The 18,077-nt window shown below is 43.4% G+C and overlaps 1 protein-coding gene across 2 annotated transcripts in view; it reads right to left on the bottom strand.

The window, feature by feature from the left end:
• LOC105291597 (maltase-glucoamylase, intestinal) overlaps positions 1–18,077 on the bottom strand; it is a 78,675-nt gene that overhangs the window by 5,048 nt on the left and 55,550 nt on the right. For both annotated transcript variants that reach the window (XM_011359467.2, XM_023530263.1), the window contains 13 exons: positions 17,127–17,255; positions 16,737–16,847; positions 16,355–16,417; positions 13,147–13,281; positions 12,626–12,713; positions 11,694–11,832; positions 10,724–10,857; positions 10,577–10,611; positions 10,367–10,483; positions 6,541–6,689; positions 5,849–5,933; positions 4,914–4,970; positions 1,113–1,237 (listed from right to left, as the gene is read on the bottom strand). In XM_011359467.2, coding sequence (XP_011357769.1) covers positions 1,113–1,237; positions 4,914–4,970; positions 5,849–5,933; positions 6,541–6,689; positions 10,367–10,483; positions 10,577–10,611; positions 10,724–10,857; positions 11,694–11,832; positions 12,626–12,713; positions 13,147–13,281; positions 16,355–16,417; positions 16,737–16,847; positions 17,127–17,255 — 1,367 coding nt within the window. The remainder of the gene's footprint in view (positions 1–1,112; positions 1,238–4,913; positions 4,971–5,848; positions 5,934–6,540; positions 6,690–10,366; positions 10,484–10,576; positions 10,612–10,723; positions 10,858–11,693; positions 11,833–12,625; positions 12,714–13,146; positions 13,282–16,354; positions 16,418–16,736; positions 16,848–17,126; positions 17,256–18,077) is intronic.

The raw sequence follows: 18,077 nt of genomic DNA on the forward strand, positions 1-18,077 counted from the left end.
GACCTGTGATCTAGTCCTAGTTCTGTCTCCATTAGCTGTATGACTTCATATCAGGAATGCGTGAATTAGTGAATGAATCAAAGGGAACCTTCCTTTCGGGTTCTACAAGCTCTACCAGCAACTACAAGCAACGTCACTGGGTCCCTTTCTTTCTCGGTTATGAGGAGAGCCCCCTGTGATCTTTCCTCTTTCATGATCTAACTTTCTCAACACGTGCACAATGATCTCTGTTTACAAATGTCCTAAGTTCTTCAGTTTTTAACTCAATTTTTGGACTCAAATGAGTAGGGCTCTAATAATTTTAGTTTGACATCAGACAGATGAGGATTTTAGTCCCTGCTCAGCTATTTACTGACTGCGTGACTCTGAGTTAATCACTTAGTCTCTTGAAGCCTCTGTTTGCTCATCTGTAAAATGGAGATAATAATAGTACTTACACCATAGGGTTTATTTTTTCTTTTTGTTACAAAAATAGATAATCTCCAAAGAGAAATCTCTATATTATTTCAGTTCTAGGCACAGAGCAAGCATTCATTTGATGCTAGCTATTATCAATTATTATACAGACTGATCTAGAATGTTAAAATCTGCATATGAAGAAACTCAGCCTCAAGCATCAGTTGCATATGGCTTACACAATTTTTCAGCGATAGTTTTCTTAGCGAAGAATCGGGTGAGACCCAGTCATCTAAAACTAGCTTGAACCATGGTTGCTCTTATTTGACTTCCATTTCAAATACCACTAATTAGACCTAGCATCTCACCCACTTAGACCTAAAATAGTCATTAATAATGGGGAGCACGGCACGGAGAATGCAGTCGGCATTAACGCAATGGCTAGGTGGACAGCCAGAGGAGAGAAAGAGCCATCGGGGGATCGTTTCATAAACTATATAAATGTCTAGCCAATGGACTGTATACTTGAAACTAACAAAATTAAATTTTTAAAAAATGCAAAATAAACAAATAAAATAATACAAAGTCTGAAAAAGATGAAAACACAAACAAACAAAGCAACAAAAATATTTAGTAAAGTTGCTTTGGAGCCCAAGAAGGCTGCTTACAGATTGGTGGGCTTCACCAGGACCTGGGCTAACTGGCTTGTCACGCACCTGAAGTGGGTGTTCTGTGCAGGCTCTTGCCAGGGCAGGATGTAACCCCCACGGACGTGAAGATTAATGTGGTCAAGAGGGGCTGGCAAAGACTTCCACTCTCCCCTTGCTTGAACGTCCACACCCTGTGGGCCAAGAGAAGGTCAGAGATGACGAGGGAGAGAACGTGTGCTGGACAACACATTTGCCGGACGCCGTGTCCCCTCTTTTGAACTCCCTGCCTGTTTGTGATCCTTCGGCACGTGCCTGTCCTTACGCTTCCACACACTCGCCCGGCGCGGGTGTGGAAACCTGCATCGCTGCTAAACTGCATGACCGGGGTCCCTGCCTTGTGGGGTTTCCACGGTACACGCCGCATGAGATCATAGCGTGGCTCTGACGCCACATCCCGCTTCTGTGTCTCAGAGCGCCGTGACAGGAAGTTGGACAACCCTTTCATTCATTTCTGGCTCCCCACAGACACCCTACAAGCAAAGACATAGAGAGACCCTCCCACCCACTCGCGACTGACCTCCCTCCCCCTCCACTGACCCCCCCACCACACACCCCACCAATTTAACTCACACCCTTGACACTGACTTCATAGAAAAGATTAGAGCAAGCTGACTCGGCTTACAAATCCTTATCTTAAACTACATTTTCCTTGGTGTTTCACACCTGTATCCTGCCTCACGTGTGACAGGGAGAAGTGTCCTTTTGCCCTGAGCCATGACCCTCAGTTCCTAAGAAACCAGCTGTCCACGTTTTCCAGCTGGGAGAGGGGGCGTCTCAGCTTCAGCACCACGAACATTTAGGGCCAGATGGATTCTTTGCTGTGGGGGCTGCCCTGTGTTTTTTGGATGTTTACCAGCGTCTATCTACTAGACACCAGCAGCATCTTCCCGGCCTCCTATCACACTGTGACAGCCAAAAAATGTCTCTGGACACTTTTCCAAATGTCCCCTGATAGGAAAAATCCCCCCATTTGAGAACCGCTATTTTAGAGGTAAGCAGTGAAGCTACCATAACACTCCTTCGCTTTGGGCCCCAAAAATTCATTTTATACAGGTTCAGCCTGTAAAAATAACTGTAGGGGTGGGCAGCAGAGGGAAGCACAGTGACCAGTACCATGCTCCCCGGGGTGGACTCTACTTCCTGGGCCTGCCGCAGGACCCCAAAGTCTTCAGGACTTAATAGAAATTCCAACCCATGTCTCTGGGCTTCTTTGGCTCATTCACTGAAATCACAGGAAAATTGGATTATACGATTTCTAATGACATTTCGTGCCAATATCTTATGAATACTGGACCTTTCCCTCCATCCGTTTGTCCTACCTTCAAGTGAAACTCAATACACATAAAACTGTCAGTCATCTTCCTACCAAATCCTTTTCTCCAATGGTTATTTCATTCTACTGCACATTACGGCTACTAAATGTGACACAATTTTGATCTTATTTCATTCCAATACCTAATGAGGCGCAAGCTTTTAACTTCCCTTTAGATAGCTTCTGACCGGGCTAGCCTAACGAATTTCCATTAAAATATGCATAAAGGTTTAACTATATGATAAAAATCCAAAAGCAGCAGTACTGAAATAAGAAACGACAACCTAACATGCCTTTGTCAGGGAAGTTTTCACCAACTGCTTAGTCAATTATGACTGAGAAGCACTGTTCTAGAAAACCCAACATATGTTCTAAACTGTAAAAGGAAACTAAACAAAACAGAAATGGCCACAAGTAGGTAAAAACTTTGATTGTACACATTGCCTGCTCTTAATCTTCATAAAAATAGGTAATAAGTCGCCAGCATAGTTCCATGCCGCCCCCTCCCAAATAAAGTTTATGGACGATAGTGCCCAGTGTGACAGAAAGCAGAAGGGCATGGGTAGAAAAACACTTCCTGGCGAGCTCAGCCACACAGGCATGGCTGAGACAGGCGCGAACTCCGCGGAGCTGTAAACTGCTGATTCTGCAGCTCGTTCAGAGAGCCGAGTGTCAGAGCCAGTGAAGGTCCAGCCTTAGTCCTAACGACGCACTTCCACCCATCCTGCATCAAGGCACCTGCCATTGCATGAAACAAGTGGGGCCTAAAGGCCGAGCGGCAAGGGATGACTTGCTGCTTCTGGGAGTCAGGTGAGCACAGGAGAGGCAGTGCGGGGGAGCGGGGAGGTGGTGTTCACGGCCCTCAAGGCAGCTGTGATAGAGGAGTCATGGGGCCTGAGGAATGGGAGCCGCCGAGACAGGAGCCTCGCATTCTTCCGCCATCCTTCACTCAAGGTGCTGGCTAATTCCCAGGTCCCACTGGACAAGCAGCAAAGAAACTATGCAAAAGTGGTGGCTGTAAAGCTAAGTAGGGCTTCCTCTTTTTTTCCTCTTCTGCTTTCCATCTATGCCTTTTTGTGCTACCTTCTGGGTAATTTCCTAGATTGCATAATCTTTCTAAACAAAATTTTAAATATCTGCATCAGGCCTGTAATATCTAAGGATTGTTTGTGTGAGTATGCCTGGTTATAGTATGCTTTCTTATTTTAAGTATAATATATTCTTAAATCTCTGAGGAATATGAATTTTCTAGTTACCTTTTCAATAGCATATATACAAAAAAAAGTATACAAATAAGAAGTATATAGCTCAATAAGATGAACATAAAAATAAAAAAAATTAGTCAAAACTGATTTGAGGAGATGAACACTCTCATCAAGTGCTGCTGGAAATGTAAATTGTTTCTGAAATTTTGCCACCTTATATATAAGGATTCTTTTACCAAGTGTCTTCTCTGGCTAGAAATTCAGATAACCTCTGGGTGATGGTGGGGAGAAGCTCACGCTAGCATACGCTCTCTTGAATAGACAAGGGAAAAATCTAGGCTAATTCCAGAAACAAGAATGGCATGAATTATAAATAACCTCCAGCCTTACTTAAGCATACAGTAAGTAACCTGTGTGACAACAAAGAAACTCAGTTCAAAACAGAATCTGCTTGAATCCTTTGCTCCATGTGGAGAGCCTAAGCCTCCATTTTATCTACCAAGTCCAAGCATTTTCCGTGCTTTCGCTAACATTTATAAAACACCCTTCCTCTTCTCCTTTTCAAATGTGAAAAAAGAAAGAGCATCTGGTACTTCTATAAACTGTCAGTGGGATCGAGTACAGAATATTAAGAATGTTAATATGGTGACGTCATCCCACGGCAAGTCGCTGGCTGGAAGGGGCCGGCAGGCAGGCCCTGCCGCGGGCCCTCCTGTCATCATCCCTTCGCTGTGGTCCACGCCTCTGCTTTGTTCTCCTCAGGAAGATCAGAGGAGGAGGCCTAGTTAGAGGGAGAGGAACACTCCCTTTGATTCGTCCTCAACAATACTGCCCTGCAGCTGCTTTGGAAGACCCTGTTTTCCCAGATGAGATTCCGGGGCTCAGACTAGCCCAGAAACGTTCGTTCCATGACGGAGGATGATAGGTTTTCAGCCGCATGTCTACACGCGCTTGGTCCGGGACACGGGGTTGGGCCCCACGCCTCCGTGTGCATTTCACACACGGCCTAAGACCCTGCAACCCTTGGGAAATTACATTCAACGACTCTCCTTTCAGCATCTATGCTATAGAAGATATGGGGGAAAAAAAGATAGCGAGGAAGGGGCCCCTATACTTATAAACTCAGTCCATTTAGAGGTGATAAAACTGAGACTACGTGGTTAAAAGGGACGGGTGCAAGGTCACACACCGAGCGGGTTACAGAGACAGAATGTGACCAGAGGTCTGTCAGATTCTAGAGCCTGTGCGTGCGACTGTTTTCCCGGCTGCATAAACAACAGAGACACTTACCGTGTAGAAATCGTACCAGCGGGCTCTGGGGAAATACGCAGTGACGTTTCTGGCATTCTAAAATTAAACACAAAAACGTCACGGGCAGTGGGCTCTGTCATCTAAGGCAGAGTAACCCATTTGGTTAAAACAGTGACGGCCTTCGACCCACATTCTTCATCTCTCTCGAGGTCAGTACTGTTGGGAAAACCTTCCTTTTCTCCCCACTTCTCAAACAGGGGAGATTTGCCTGCGCCAAAATGGTGGCTTCTGTAAAGCCTTTTGGGATACAGAAATTTGGGGGGAAAAAACCATCATTTGCTTATAGACTTATCCCACACCCTCTTGAAAGAGAAAATGAGGCTGAGTCTGGGGCAGAAGAAAATTTCGTAGGATTTATGGTGCCAATACTTCAGAGAGTATGATTAGTGCAATAAGTTTGGGGGTGAATGCAATTAACCTGTGCTTTAATCAGAAGCCTAATTATCGACAGAAAAAGTAAAGAGATGGCTTTTGCTGCCTGAGGACCCCTTATAGAAGGGAAGGGCTAACCACCAACAACAAGATTATACACATTGTTCCAAACAAACCTTCTGAAAAGTGTTGTTTCAATGCTGACAGAGGGGTGTAATGAATTCTTTACAGTACTGTCCCCACCTGGGCCATGCTCTCAATTTCAGTTAAATTCAATTATGAAGAAATAATTGAATCTTAACGAATATCGTAATTTTTTTTTTCCTAGGAATCAGAATCTGTTACAATGATTTTAAAGATGATGGAGCTGAGGACCAGAACACTTAAGTGAAGGACTTCGGCTCAGAGAGAGAGAGGAAGAAACAGGTGTAAAATGAAAAACCACCCCTCAGTACCCCCACTGGACCTGGCCTCGTCTCCTTTTCCTGTTCCCCAGGCCTCATGACTGGGGTCCTCTACTCGTCAGAGGCCTCCATACTCACGGGCTCCAGGACAGGGCTGACCAGGAAAGCGGGGCCCAGCAGGAACTGACTGTCTACATCCCAGGTCACATGGTCCGACACAAACCTGGAAAGGCAAACTAAGGAATCACAATCAGAACACCAATGGGGCTCCAGACTAAGGCCTCGAAGAAACTCCTCAAGTTCAGACCCAAGTCAGAAGTCCAGCTACGTTCTATGCCATCCTTTACTCTCTCCTAGGTCGACCTTAATCAGATATGCATTTACTTTTCACATGTCATGTTCTTAACACTCCAGATGTGACTGGATTTAGACGTGCTCACACTTATAAATATCTGCACGTTGCTTAACTATGGCATATCCTAAATGCAAGGATGGCTTTCATCTCTCAAATCTCCCCCTGAATGCCTTGTGATCTGAGTTGCTGTAAGAGATGCATAGGTCTTCGCACACCCAAACTAGAAAGAAATTATTGTGTGTTATATTGTATCATTTGGGGGAAAAAACATTTTTGATTAAATAGACGCTTATCAAAGACCCAGGGTCTCACCGACACTGATCCAAGAGGAGTTATAACATATGGTATGTGCCCAGAGAGCTTACAGCAAAGAGCAATCATGTCTTTAGTTTAATTTGGGAGAAATGTCCTCTTCAACTAATACCATACAGAATAAATTATCCCTCCATCTTTGGGATTCCGGCTGGACACTCACTCGTGGAGAAGAGGCCGCACGACGGTACTGCCCTCCGTGTGCGCCATGTGCATGAGGGTGTAGAGATACGGCAAGAGGGTATATCTGGTCTGCAGGACACTTCTGGAGATATTCATGAAGGTATCATCCCAGGACACAGGGTCTTGCCTCTAAAGCAGAAAAAGAGGAGTTTCAGAGGTCACCTTAGGGGAGTCGGGGGACTTGGAGTCGCTGAATGTTTATTACAAATGAAAATCACACATAACTAAATCAAAGGTGATTACCAATGAGACTCAGAGCATATTCTTAATAGACCAAAAGAAATCACTGAAGCTGTCCCAGGGCAGCTGATAAAATTTCCCCCGTAAGAGGTTTTTTTGGAGGATACACTTGGTACAATACTGCTGCCAAAATGAAAAGAATAATCTAAAGAACACTGAAGAAGATGGTTCATTGAAACATAAAGACCTTTTCATGTAGCTATTGGCCATTTGTGTGTCTTCTTCAGAAAAATGTGTATTAGTTCCACTGCCCAGTTTTTAATTAGATTGCTTGGGTTTTTATTGTTGTTGTTGAGTTGAGTGAGTGCCTTACTTATTTTGGATATTAATCCCTCATCAGATAAATGATTTGCAAATATTTCCTCCTGTTATATAGGGTGCCTTTTCATTTCTTTTATTGTTTCTTCGGCTGTGCAGCAGCTTTTTAGTTTAATGGAGTCCCATTCATTTATTTTTGTTTTTGTTGCTTCTGTTAAAAATTCATGACCAAGACCAATGCCGAGGAACTTTTCTCCTGTGTTTTCTTCTAGGAGTTTTACGGTTTCAGGTCTTATGATTAAATCATTAATCCATTCTGAGTTAATTTTCATAAGTGGTGTAAGATAGAGGACCTATTTCATTTTTCTGCATGTTTGCTCAACACCATTTATTAAAGAGATTATCCTTTACCCATTGATTATTCTTGGCTCCCCTGTCAGATGTTAGTTGACAGTATATGCAAGGTTTTATTTCTGAGCTCTCAATTCTGTTCTGTTGGTCTATGTGTCTATTTTTATGCCAGTACCATACTAGTTTGATGGCTATAGCTTTGTAACACACTTTGATGTCAGAAAGTGTAATGCCTCCAAATTGTTCTTCTTTCTTAGGATTGCTCTGGCTATTAGAAATCTTTTTTGGTTCCACAATAATTTAAGAACTATTATTTTCTATATTTGTGAACATTTTCACAGTAATTTTGATAGAGATTGCATTGACTATATAAATGGCTTGGTAGTTCAGATATTCTCAGAATATTAATTACTCTGATCCATGAACATGAGATCTATCTGTGTCTTCTCCACTTCCTTTCATCAATGTCTTATTGTTTTTAGTGTACAGATCTTTCATCTTATTGGTTAAATTTATTCCTAAGTATTGTACTGCCTTTCAGTGCTGTTGTGAGTGAGATTGTTTTCTTTTTCACATATTTTGTTGTTAGGGTATAAAAATGCAACTTATTTCTGTAAGTTGATTTTGTATCCTGTAACTTTACTGAATTCATTGATTAGTTCTAATAGTTTTTTGGTGACAGCTTTAGAATTTTCTATATATAACATCATATAAGCTGTAAACAGACAATTCACTTCTTTCCGATTCGAACGGCTTTTATTTCTTTTTCTTATCTGATTGCTCTGGTTAGGACTTCCAGCACTATGTTGAGCAGGAGTACTAGGAATGGAAACCTTTGTCTCGGTCATGATTTTACAGGAAAAGCTTCCAAATGTCACTATTGAGTGTGATGTAAGCTGTAGGCTTGTCTTATAGGGCCTTCGTTATGTTGAGCTACATTCCCTCTATGCCCAATTTGTTGAGACTTTTTATCATGAAAGATTGTTGTATTTTGCCAAATGTTTTTACTGCGTCTACTGAGATTATCGTATGATTTTTATCTTTTGGTCTATTAATATGGTATATTACATTTATTAATGTGTGTATGTTGAACTATCCTTGCATCCCAAGGTTAAATCTCTATTGATCATGGCATATGTTTCTTTCAGTGTGCTGTCGAATTCGCTGTGCTAATATTGTGTTGAGAATTTGTTTCTCTATTCATCAGGGATATTGGCCTGTAGTTTTCTTGTAGTGTCCACATCTGGCTTTAGAATCAGGGTAATGCTGGTTATAAAATGAGTTTGGGAGTGTTCTTTCCACTTCAATTTTTTTGTAAGAGTTTGAGGATTGGCATTAATTCTTCTTTAAATGTTTACTAGAAATCATCAGGAAAATCATCTGGCCCTGGGCTTTATCGTGAAGGGAGATTTTAAATTACTGATTCAATCTCCTTACTCACTATTGGCCAGTTCAGATTTTCTATTTCTTCATAACTCAGTCTTGGTAGGTTGCATGTTTCTAGGAATTTATGCATTTCTTCAAGTTGTCTAATTTGTTGGCATACAATTGTTCATAGTTGTCTCTTGTGATCCTCTGTATTTCTATGGTATCAGCTATAATGTCTCCTTTTTCATTCATAATTTTTACTCATTTGAGACATCTCTCTTTTTTTCCTTAGGAAGTCCGGCTAACAGTTTGTCCATTTCGCTGCTTTTCAAAGAAACAGCTTAGTTTTGCTGACCTTTTCTATTGCTTTTCTGGTCTCTATTTCATTTATTTCTGCTCTGATCTTTGTTATTTCCTTTCTTTGGCTAACTTTACTCTTTTTGTAGTTCCTTGAGGTGTAAACCCATAAGTTTCAGTATGTTATATTCCATTTTCATTTGTTCCAAAATATTTTTTGATTTTCCTTTTGATTTCTCTTTTGACCCATTGGTTGTTCAATTGAATTTTCCAATTTTCCTCCTGGTGACTGATTTCTAGTTTCCAAAGAAGACACACAACTGGCCAACAGGTACGTAAAAAATGCTCAACATCATGAATCATCAGGAAAACACAAATCGTGTAATGTAGTATCACCTCACACCTGTCGGAATGGCTATCGAAAAGACAAAAATAAGACGAGTGCTGTGGAGACAAGAGAAGCCCTGTGCACTGAGAGCGGGAACATAAACTGGTGCGGCCACTACGGAAAAGGGTACGGACGTTCCTCAAAATATCAAAAACAGAACGACCATGTGATCTGTTAGTTCCACTTCTGGGTATATAACCAAAGAAAATGAAATGTTTCTGCGAAAGAGATATCTGCACTTCCATGTTCGCTGCAGCACTAGTCACGACAGCCAAGATACGGAAATAACCTAAATGTCCGTGGATGGATGAGTGAATGACGACTGTATATATACAATGGAATATTTTTCAGCAACAGAGGGAAGGAAATTTTGCCATTTTCAGCAACATGGAAGGAGCTTTATGGCGTTGTGCTAAGTGAAATAGGTCAGACAGAGAAAGACAAATACTGTATGATCGCATTTCTCTAAAACAGAGGAATCTAAAAAGGAATCTTAAAATGTGGAACTCATAGAAAGAGTAGCATGGTGGTTATCTGGGCTGGGGGCTAAGGGAAATACGAAGATGTCAGTCAAAGGATACGAACTCCTAGTTATAAGGCAAATATGATCTGGGGATGTAAGGTGCAGCACGGTGAGTATAGCTAACAATACTGTATTGTATATCTGAAAGGGGCTAAGAGAGTAGATATTAAATGTCCCCACCACAAGAAAGAAATAGTAATTATCTGAGGTGACGGAGGTGTCAACCAACCCTGCTGTAGTAATTATTTCACAGTATATAAATCTATCACAAAGAAGAAACATGAGGGTTTAATGATTTTAAAGATGCACCTGTGGAATATTTACTGCCTTAATTATAGATCAAAATTGGAGGCTGTGCTCCTAGTGACATCCTTGTCCTACCCTTGTTCCAATGGTGTTGTGGTTCCTCGCAAAGGGGTAGAAGGCCCCCAGTTGCATCCAGCGAACACACATCTCATATTCGGCATCTTGAAAGAACCCGCAAATATCTGCTCCTGTCTGAATCAAGGTGGAATAAGATAAACCCGTTGAAGGTTTCTGAGAGCTCTCATCATCTACTTGGGGATTAGGAGAGATCTAAGGGACACTTACATAGGATATGCCAAAGAGGCTGAACTCCATCATGCCTGCAATGAGAACCACAGCTGTGTGAGATAAGCCACTTGTGACCTGTTTCCTCCCCACTCCGCAGTGAACCCCTCCCCACTAGCAGAGGCCCCCGGGGTTAAGCCCACACACCAATGATAGATTTCCTCAGCTGGTCCCACGCGGCCGTGTTGTCTCCCAGCCAGTGTCCTCCCCAGCGGCCAGAAGAGGGGAATGTGGAGCGGGTGATGACAACCCCTCGCTGTCCTGTCACCTCCTGCACAGCTCTGGTTGGAGGGGAACAAGAAGGTGACTGAGATTAGGACAGCGGAGGAAACACCACAGAGCTTCACCTCCCAGAACGTCTGGTCTTAGGGCATGGTGACAAAATGTTTCCTGTGTTACTGGAGGGAATATGGAAATCTGAGCTATAATGAGGTCCCTACGGAATGACCCCAGATGATGCAGAGAATAATAACAGTTACACTTTTAGAATGTTTACAGTGTTTTACAAAGACCTTCACCATGCGATAAACTCACTGGGTCACCTAAGAATAATAATCACCCAAATCTTACTGTGTCTTTACTCAGTACTTAGTTTCATATATTTGGGGAAGAAGAAGGTGAATTTCTTTATAAGGTTTTCCTTAGGGTAATTCTTATTCATTGACGAAGCTCACAAAATGGGACAGTGCTAATTCAGTAGAACACCAGTTGGCTACCCAACAAGAATGACCAAAAAAAGAAAAAAAAAAATCCCCAAAGAGATGAGTTACTTTTAAAATAAAGTCACTGTCCAGTCCTCTGCACTCTCTTTGCCTCTTATAAGTCAAGTTGTTACAGCATCAGCTGCACCGCGTGATAATGGCCTGTGTCTCCTCCACCGGGGCTACGAGTCTCACACTGGCAGGACCAGGCCTTGTCTAAACCTGTCCTGTCAACCGATATCATGGGCCCTGGCTCCTTGGTCATGAGTATTTATTTAATAAATAAGAACTGCTACAGAGCTGTAATTAAAATCTGCTTAACCCTTGGAAGAAGGAATGAGAGGAAAAGCAGGGTCGCTCCAGGAGCCACCGGCTGTTTCCGAGGGCCATGTGACAGGAGAGAGATGATGACTCACTCGTAGGTGGGCCGCGTCTGGGACCACCCGTACAGGCTGTGCACGTCGTAGTGCCGCACCCGGGAGCCGTCCGCCAGGATCTGCTCGCTCTCCATGCACAGGGTCTTGCTGCTCAGACCCTTGTCCCTGGACTCCAGATCTGAGGGGGAAGATCAAGCGACGCAAAAGCCACTTCTTACCCCGTTTATCCCTGACCTCTGTTCAAGGGGTTGGACTCTGGATCGTAAGACTAACTTGATTCCCTCGCCTTCCCTTGGGGACGTGCTCAGCTCTGTGAGCTGCACTGGCACCCACAGGTGTTTTCAACGGGGGATTCTCCAGGAGAAAGCCAGAGGCACAGGGGAGCACACGGAGCTGTCAAACGCGATGTGACAGGCTCCGGCCGAGGCTTTCAACGTCTTAATTATTTCATGTAATTCTCATCATAATCCTATGAAGAAGATATCGTTATCCTCCTTTAAAAAACCTGAGATTTGTGAACGTCCAAGTCATCTGTTGAAGGTCACATAATTCACAGAGGGATCATTTCTGGAGCCAAGGTATGATCACAAGTGTAATGCCAAAGTCCATCGACTCCATGATGAGGGGAAGCCACTGCCTTCCCTCCACTGGTCAGTGAGGTCCCGTGAGGGAATTAACAGAAGCCCGAACAGGTAAAGAATTAGCTGCAGAACCCTCTGGAAACACAACCATCGTTAAATGTTTTCTGAACAAATTTGAGAAATCCATCCTATGGGGCCAGTGACTTGCACACACTCAAGTGGGTAAAGTGCTTGAAGTGTGTCTATCTTTGGCGCCCCCTGCCTGCCAAAACCAAAGCACCACAGAGGATGGGCCCTGAGAGGTCAGGACAAACCCCTGGCCCTGGGCCTCTTGCAGGGGTCGCTCCCTGTGGCCATAGCTCTGCAGGCAGAGGTGGCCCGGGTCCTTACGCGGCATGTAGGGGGGGCGGTTCAGGGTGGTGTCCTTGCAGCCTGGAGGAACTGCCCCATTCACAAAGCTTGCCGGTTCATTCATATCCTAGAACGTCAAACACAGACACAACTGACTTTTAAAAATTAATTACATGCTGTCAACTCAAAGAGCAGGAAGTGAGAAATAAATCATTCACCACTCAGGGAGACTCATCAAATCCAGCTGAGAACTGACTGGAATGATCAGTTAAGCCCTGGGGAATGACTGGCTGGAGGAGTGTTTAAAAATTCCCCCTCAGGGCCTGAAGCAAGGCTCAGTTCCAAGAAATTCCTAGTAATCCCCTTGGGGTTTTATAGCAGGAAATGAGGTAAAAAGTACAAGGTCTCCTGAGAGGAGGAACTGCAGTCCGATACATCCAAAGTCTTTCTAGGGCAATTATTATCTCTCTTGATTAAAGGTCCGTGACAGATATGCTTAGACACACCAAGATGGACACACACCTATCAACATGTACACAGACACAAACACACACACTCACAATCCATATGCCATCAAACTTCAAACTCTTCTCCGGCTCCCAGGGATTGGTGTATAGTTCTCTCAACTCCCTCTTCCACCAGGTGGCAGTTGAATTACGGAAAAAGTCTGGGAAGGCCACATAAGCTCGGTATCGCTGTAAAAATTAAATATAATTTTTCGTCTCAAATAGACAGCAAACAGGCTTTACTGAGAGTTTAACTCATGCAACGCCTTGCACTGCATGGCGATAGATAATCCAAACACAGCCTATGCTCTTGGCCTATTTGAAACACAATTGTGCAGAGAAGAGAAGTTAGCACAAAGCAGACGCTTCTTAGCACTTGGAAAGAATCCATAGATTGATTTCCTCTCCATATCCACACGAACAGTGGATCATTATCGCACGTATCAGATGCCTAACTGTCACTTCCGTCCTGCAATTTCCTAACACTCCTCAAAGATGAAGCATGAGCCAGGGAGAAACTAATCCTGAAAGGGGCAGGCGTCAGATGCCTTGTCAACGGGCTGGAAGGAAACGTCCCGGTGATTCTCTCCTCTCTCATTCCCACTGGAGGAAGCGGGTGAGAGATAAGGCTGCACTTTGTTTTATTAGACTACTATGCATCTGTGTTTTCCATGGTTTCAGAATCACTTGAAAACTGTCAAATAAATTGGGAGGACTTAAGGAGGAAGTTTCAACTCCTCCTCCCTTTAATTTCCTCAAATAATAAAAGTCATGTCTTTATTTTAACCTTGAAAACAGACCCACGGTATAACTCCTTAAATGTATTGCAAGCTTTCTGAGAGCAAGGACCTTGTTTAATGTTCTTCTGTCAATCTCTGTATTCCCCCACAGTGCTTAGCTTAGAACCTGGCATAAAGTAAAACCTCAGTGCATAACTGTGAACTCACGCCACTTAGCAGCAGCAAATATTCACACATTTCTATACAGGCCATGTTGCTTATGATGGAACTTTATAGTCCTTTGTACATCTCAGCAAATAGGTTCTTGTATGTTCATGAGCTCAATATAAGAGTTAAAAATAATGCTGGGGGCACGGGCAAGGGGGACAACAGAAAAGAGACTTGGTCTAGGGAACCTCCAGCTCTTATATACAATAGACAAAGGCAAGGAAGAAACCATATGTCTGGATAGAAGGCAAAAAAGGACCACAAAGAAGAAAACAGAAACAGATTGGTATACAGGGTTTGGCTCACGGAGAGATGAAAGGGTAGTGAGACGCTTCAGGAAAATCTTGCAAGGAAGGCATGCTAGGAATGCCTTTTTCGATTAAAAAATAGAGGTATAAACATAAAAAAAGAAGAAGAAAACCTTTTACTGAAAATGGAGATCTCCAGGTCAAGCAAGTTGGGGGAAGGGAGGGAGATGGAGGATTAGAATAAACAGATCAATACCAGCAATGTCTGAGTCATTTAAAAAATAGTAATAATAAACTGCTTAAAAGATAGACAAAGGACCTGAATAGACATATTTCCGAAGGAGACATATAAATGGCCAAGAGGTACATGAAAAGATACTCGACATCACCCATCATTAAGGAAATGCAAACCAAAATAACAATGAAATATTATCTCACACCTGTTAGGATAGCTTTTGTCAGAAAGACAAGAGATTACAAGTGTTAGTGAGAATGAGGATTGAAGTGACCCCTCGTACACTGCTGGTGAGAATGTAAACTGGTACAGCCGCTATGGAAAACAGTGTGGAGGTTCCTGAAAATAGTGAAGTAGAGCTACCATATGAGCCGGCAATGCCACTTCTGCATATATATCCCGAAGGAAATAAAATCAATGATCTTGAAGAGATATCTCTGCACTCCTGTTTTCATCGTCGGACTATATGATAGCCAAGATATGGAAACAACCTCAGTGTCCATCGACGAATGAATGGATAAAGAAAATATGATACACACATATATATGCACACAAAGAATATTCAGCTATAAAGAAGAAAATCTTGCCGTTTGTGACTACATGGATGAACTTAGAAGACATTATGCTAAGTAAAATAAGCCAGACAAAGACAAATACTGGATGATCCCACTTATATGTAGAATCTTAAAAACAAGTTGAACTCATAGGAACAGACAGTAGGATGGTGGTTACCAGGAGCCAGGCAGTGGGGGAAATGGGAAAATGCTGGTAAAGGGTGCGAGCCTTCATCTGTGAGATGAATAAGTTCTCGGGATGTAATGTACAGCATGGCGACCATAGTTCATAACACTGTATCATACAGTTAAAAGTTACTAAGAGAGTAGATTTTAAGTATTCTCACACGCCCCCCCACCACACACACACACACGCACACACAAATGGTGATATGATACGAGGTGACAGATGCGTCAACTTAATTGTGGCAATCATTTCATGATATGTATGTATATCAGATCATCCCATTGTGTACTTTAAATATATAAAATTTTATTTGTCAATTATATTTCAACTAAGCTAGTGGGGATAGACTAAGAAGAAAGTAAATAAAAGTCAAGGAGCCCGTAACCCTGAACTTCTCTGGCCTGGCAGATTCCTGAGTACATGTGGACCACCAAACTTCAAGTGATCTGTGAGAAGTAATAGGGAGAACAGGAAGCTCGTCCTCTCCCTTGACTCCTTATCTGAGATTCATTACAAGTGGAAACCTGTTCCCGGGAAAGAGTGAGCTTTAACTAAGCCTGGAAACTGAGAGGTAAGAGCAAAGCTGAGAACCCCAAGAAAGGAAGGGGGTTAGTCCACAGGAAAAGGATACGCAGAGAAAAAGGCCCAACCACTAAAGATGGGCAGAGGGAGAGTCTGTTTAAAAGGGATATTCAAAAATAAATAAATAAATAGAAGGGCTACTCAAAGCAATAACAACAACAAAAAGAACAACAAATATACTGATTTCGAGAAAAGATAAATTCCTCGAGGCATCATCCAGTGGAAATTTCATGGGTCTTTGGAATCTCAAAGCCTCAACACTGTCACCTAAAACTGAGACCAGAATGGTAAGCTCATTGAGTCTTGGTTATGCTGAAGATAATAACATCTACCTCTCAACTGGGAGTGAAATATTACATGGAAAGTAACTGGCACAGAGATGACCACACAGGACATAGTCCTTAAGTGTGTCCACACCCTTGCCCATGACACGGGGCTGCCCAGCGTGCTGAGTGTGGCTGCGCCTTCCCGGTAACCCCGACTTCTCCCACCCACAAAGGCCACTTTACCTCCACCTGGCTCTCCCAGTCTAGAGACCCATTTATCACGACGTCAGGAAAATCGGGCCAGACCTGAGGAGAGAAAATTGTTCAAAAGCGGTGAACTAGATAATTTCTTACACAGTATTTCCTAAGACACTACAAACCACGGTTTTAGGGGTGATAATACTTTGACTTTCACGTAGGACTGATCTAGAGAAAAGTAGATCCCACAAATGCACCTACATTCCTTAAAACTTCCTTAACTGCGTTAACAGATACGGAGAACATGTGAGCATCTGACCTCAGAGCCCGCACGGAACAGACCGGAAAATAACACACACGAACCCCCCTAACACTTGCCCATCCCCAGCCTGGGGACCAGCGGGTCACCACTCGGGTGGGATCAGACCTTTCCCCAGACGATGCCTCCGCCAGCCGGGGCTTTGATGAAGACGTCACCCTCCACACCCCGAGTGAACGCAAGGTAGGGCTGGGTCTCGTTTCCGGAAATGGCCGGGTCCTAAGATCAAAGCACAGGTCAGGCGAGCAAACCCAAGCCAGAGAATGACAGGGGACAAAAAAAAAGCAAAACAAATGAGGACAAAAAGAACTCTTCGAAAAGGGAAGGAAGGTTCTAGCTTCCATCTGAACTGTAGAGCTTCTGTGAATTCTGGGAAATATACTTTTCTTTTTGAACTTGAGCTTCGCAAGGAAGGAAACGCAGTTTATCATGCGAGGTTTTCTCCACCCAAGCCCATTCGCTGTCCCAAACAGACGCGCCATTCACAGGGGGACGAACCAGAATGAGGATGACCCGCATCCCGTCGGCCTTCATGCGAGCGATCAGGGCTGGAAACCCAGCGAACTTGGGGCTGAGGGTGAAGTCCAGCTGTCGCTCCATGTAGTCAATGTCCGAGTACTGCACGTCCTGGGAGAACACACAAGGACACCGAGTGACTGCTGTCACGGGAGTCCAGCAGCTTCCGGAGGAGAACACCACCCCGCCCCACCCCACCCCACCCCACCAGCCCGACTGGTGGTGAACTGCAGACATCTTCTTTGTAATTCTTTCAAATCCCAGCTGTTATCTGGTAGGTACTAGGTTCAGGGAAATTTACCTAACTTTCTAATTTTCCTTCATAAAATAGAAAAAAAACGAAATTAGCAAAATATAGGCTGATAATGTCTGTCTGGCAAGGCTGTCGTGAGGACAGATGGAAATAGTGGATAAAAGAGCGTAAACGGCGAACGTAAGACGCAACTGTGGTACCACCTGCTGCCCCTGCTCACAGCGGAAAACAGCATAATGTAAATTACCTAAGACTACCGCAACACGGGCGGTAAATCTACCGAAACCAAACCAAAACAAAACGTGCAATTGCTTTGGACTCTCCAGTCCCGAGGGTTGTTAAACACAGCTTTCTTGCTAAGAATGAAATATTCCAGGCTATACTTTCTGTCAGTAGAAACAACTGTAAACAACAGAAACATAAACAGAATAAAATATGTAAATGACTCACGGGATCAATCTCTGATTATTGGACCCCTCGTGTGGTCCAGTGAAGGACAGGACAGGGTTTGCTTCCATACGCATTTCCCCTGGAAACCAGTCCCCACACCCCTACATTCCACTCGGGATTAGCACCGCGCTGCAGTGCCAGCAAAGGGTTGGAAGTGGAGCTATGTCTACACACACCATGGTCTGTCTGAATTTGGACTGATTTTTTTTTTTTTAATTAAACAATACTAC

Source organism: Pteropus vampyrus, unplaced genomic scaffold, assembly GCF_000151845.1.
Source record: "Pteropus vampyrus isolate Shadow unplaced genomic scaffold, Pvam_2.0 Scaffold48, whole genome shotgun sequence".
NCBI lineage: Eukaryota > Metazoa > Chordata > Mammalia > Chiroptera > Pteropodidae > Pteropus > Pteropus vampyrus.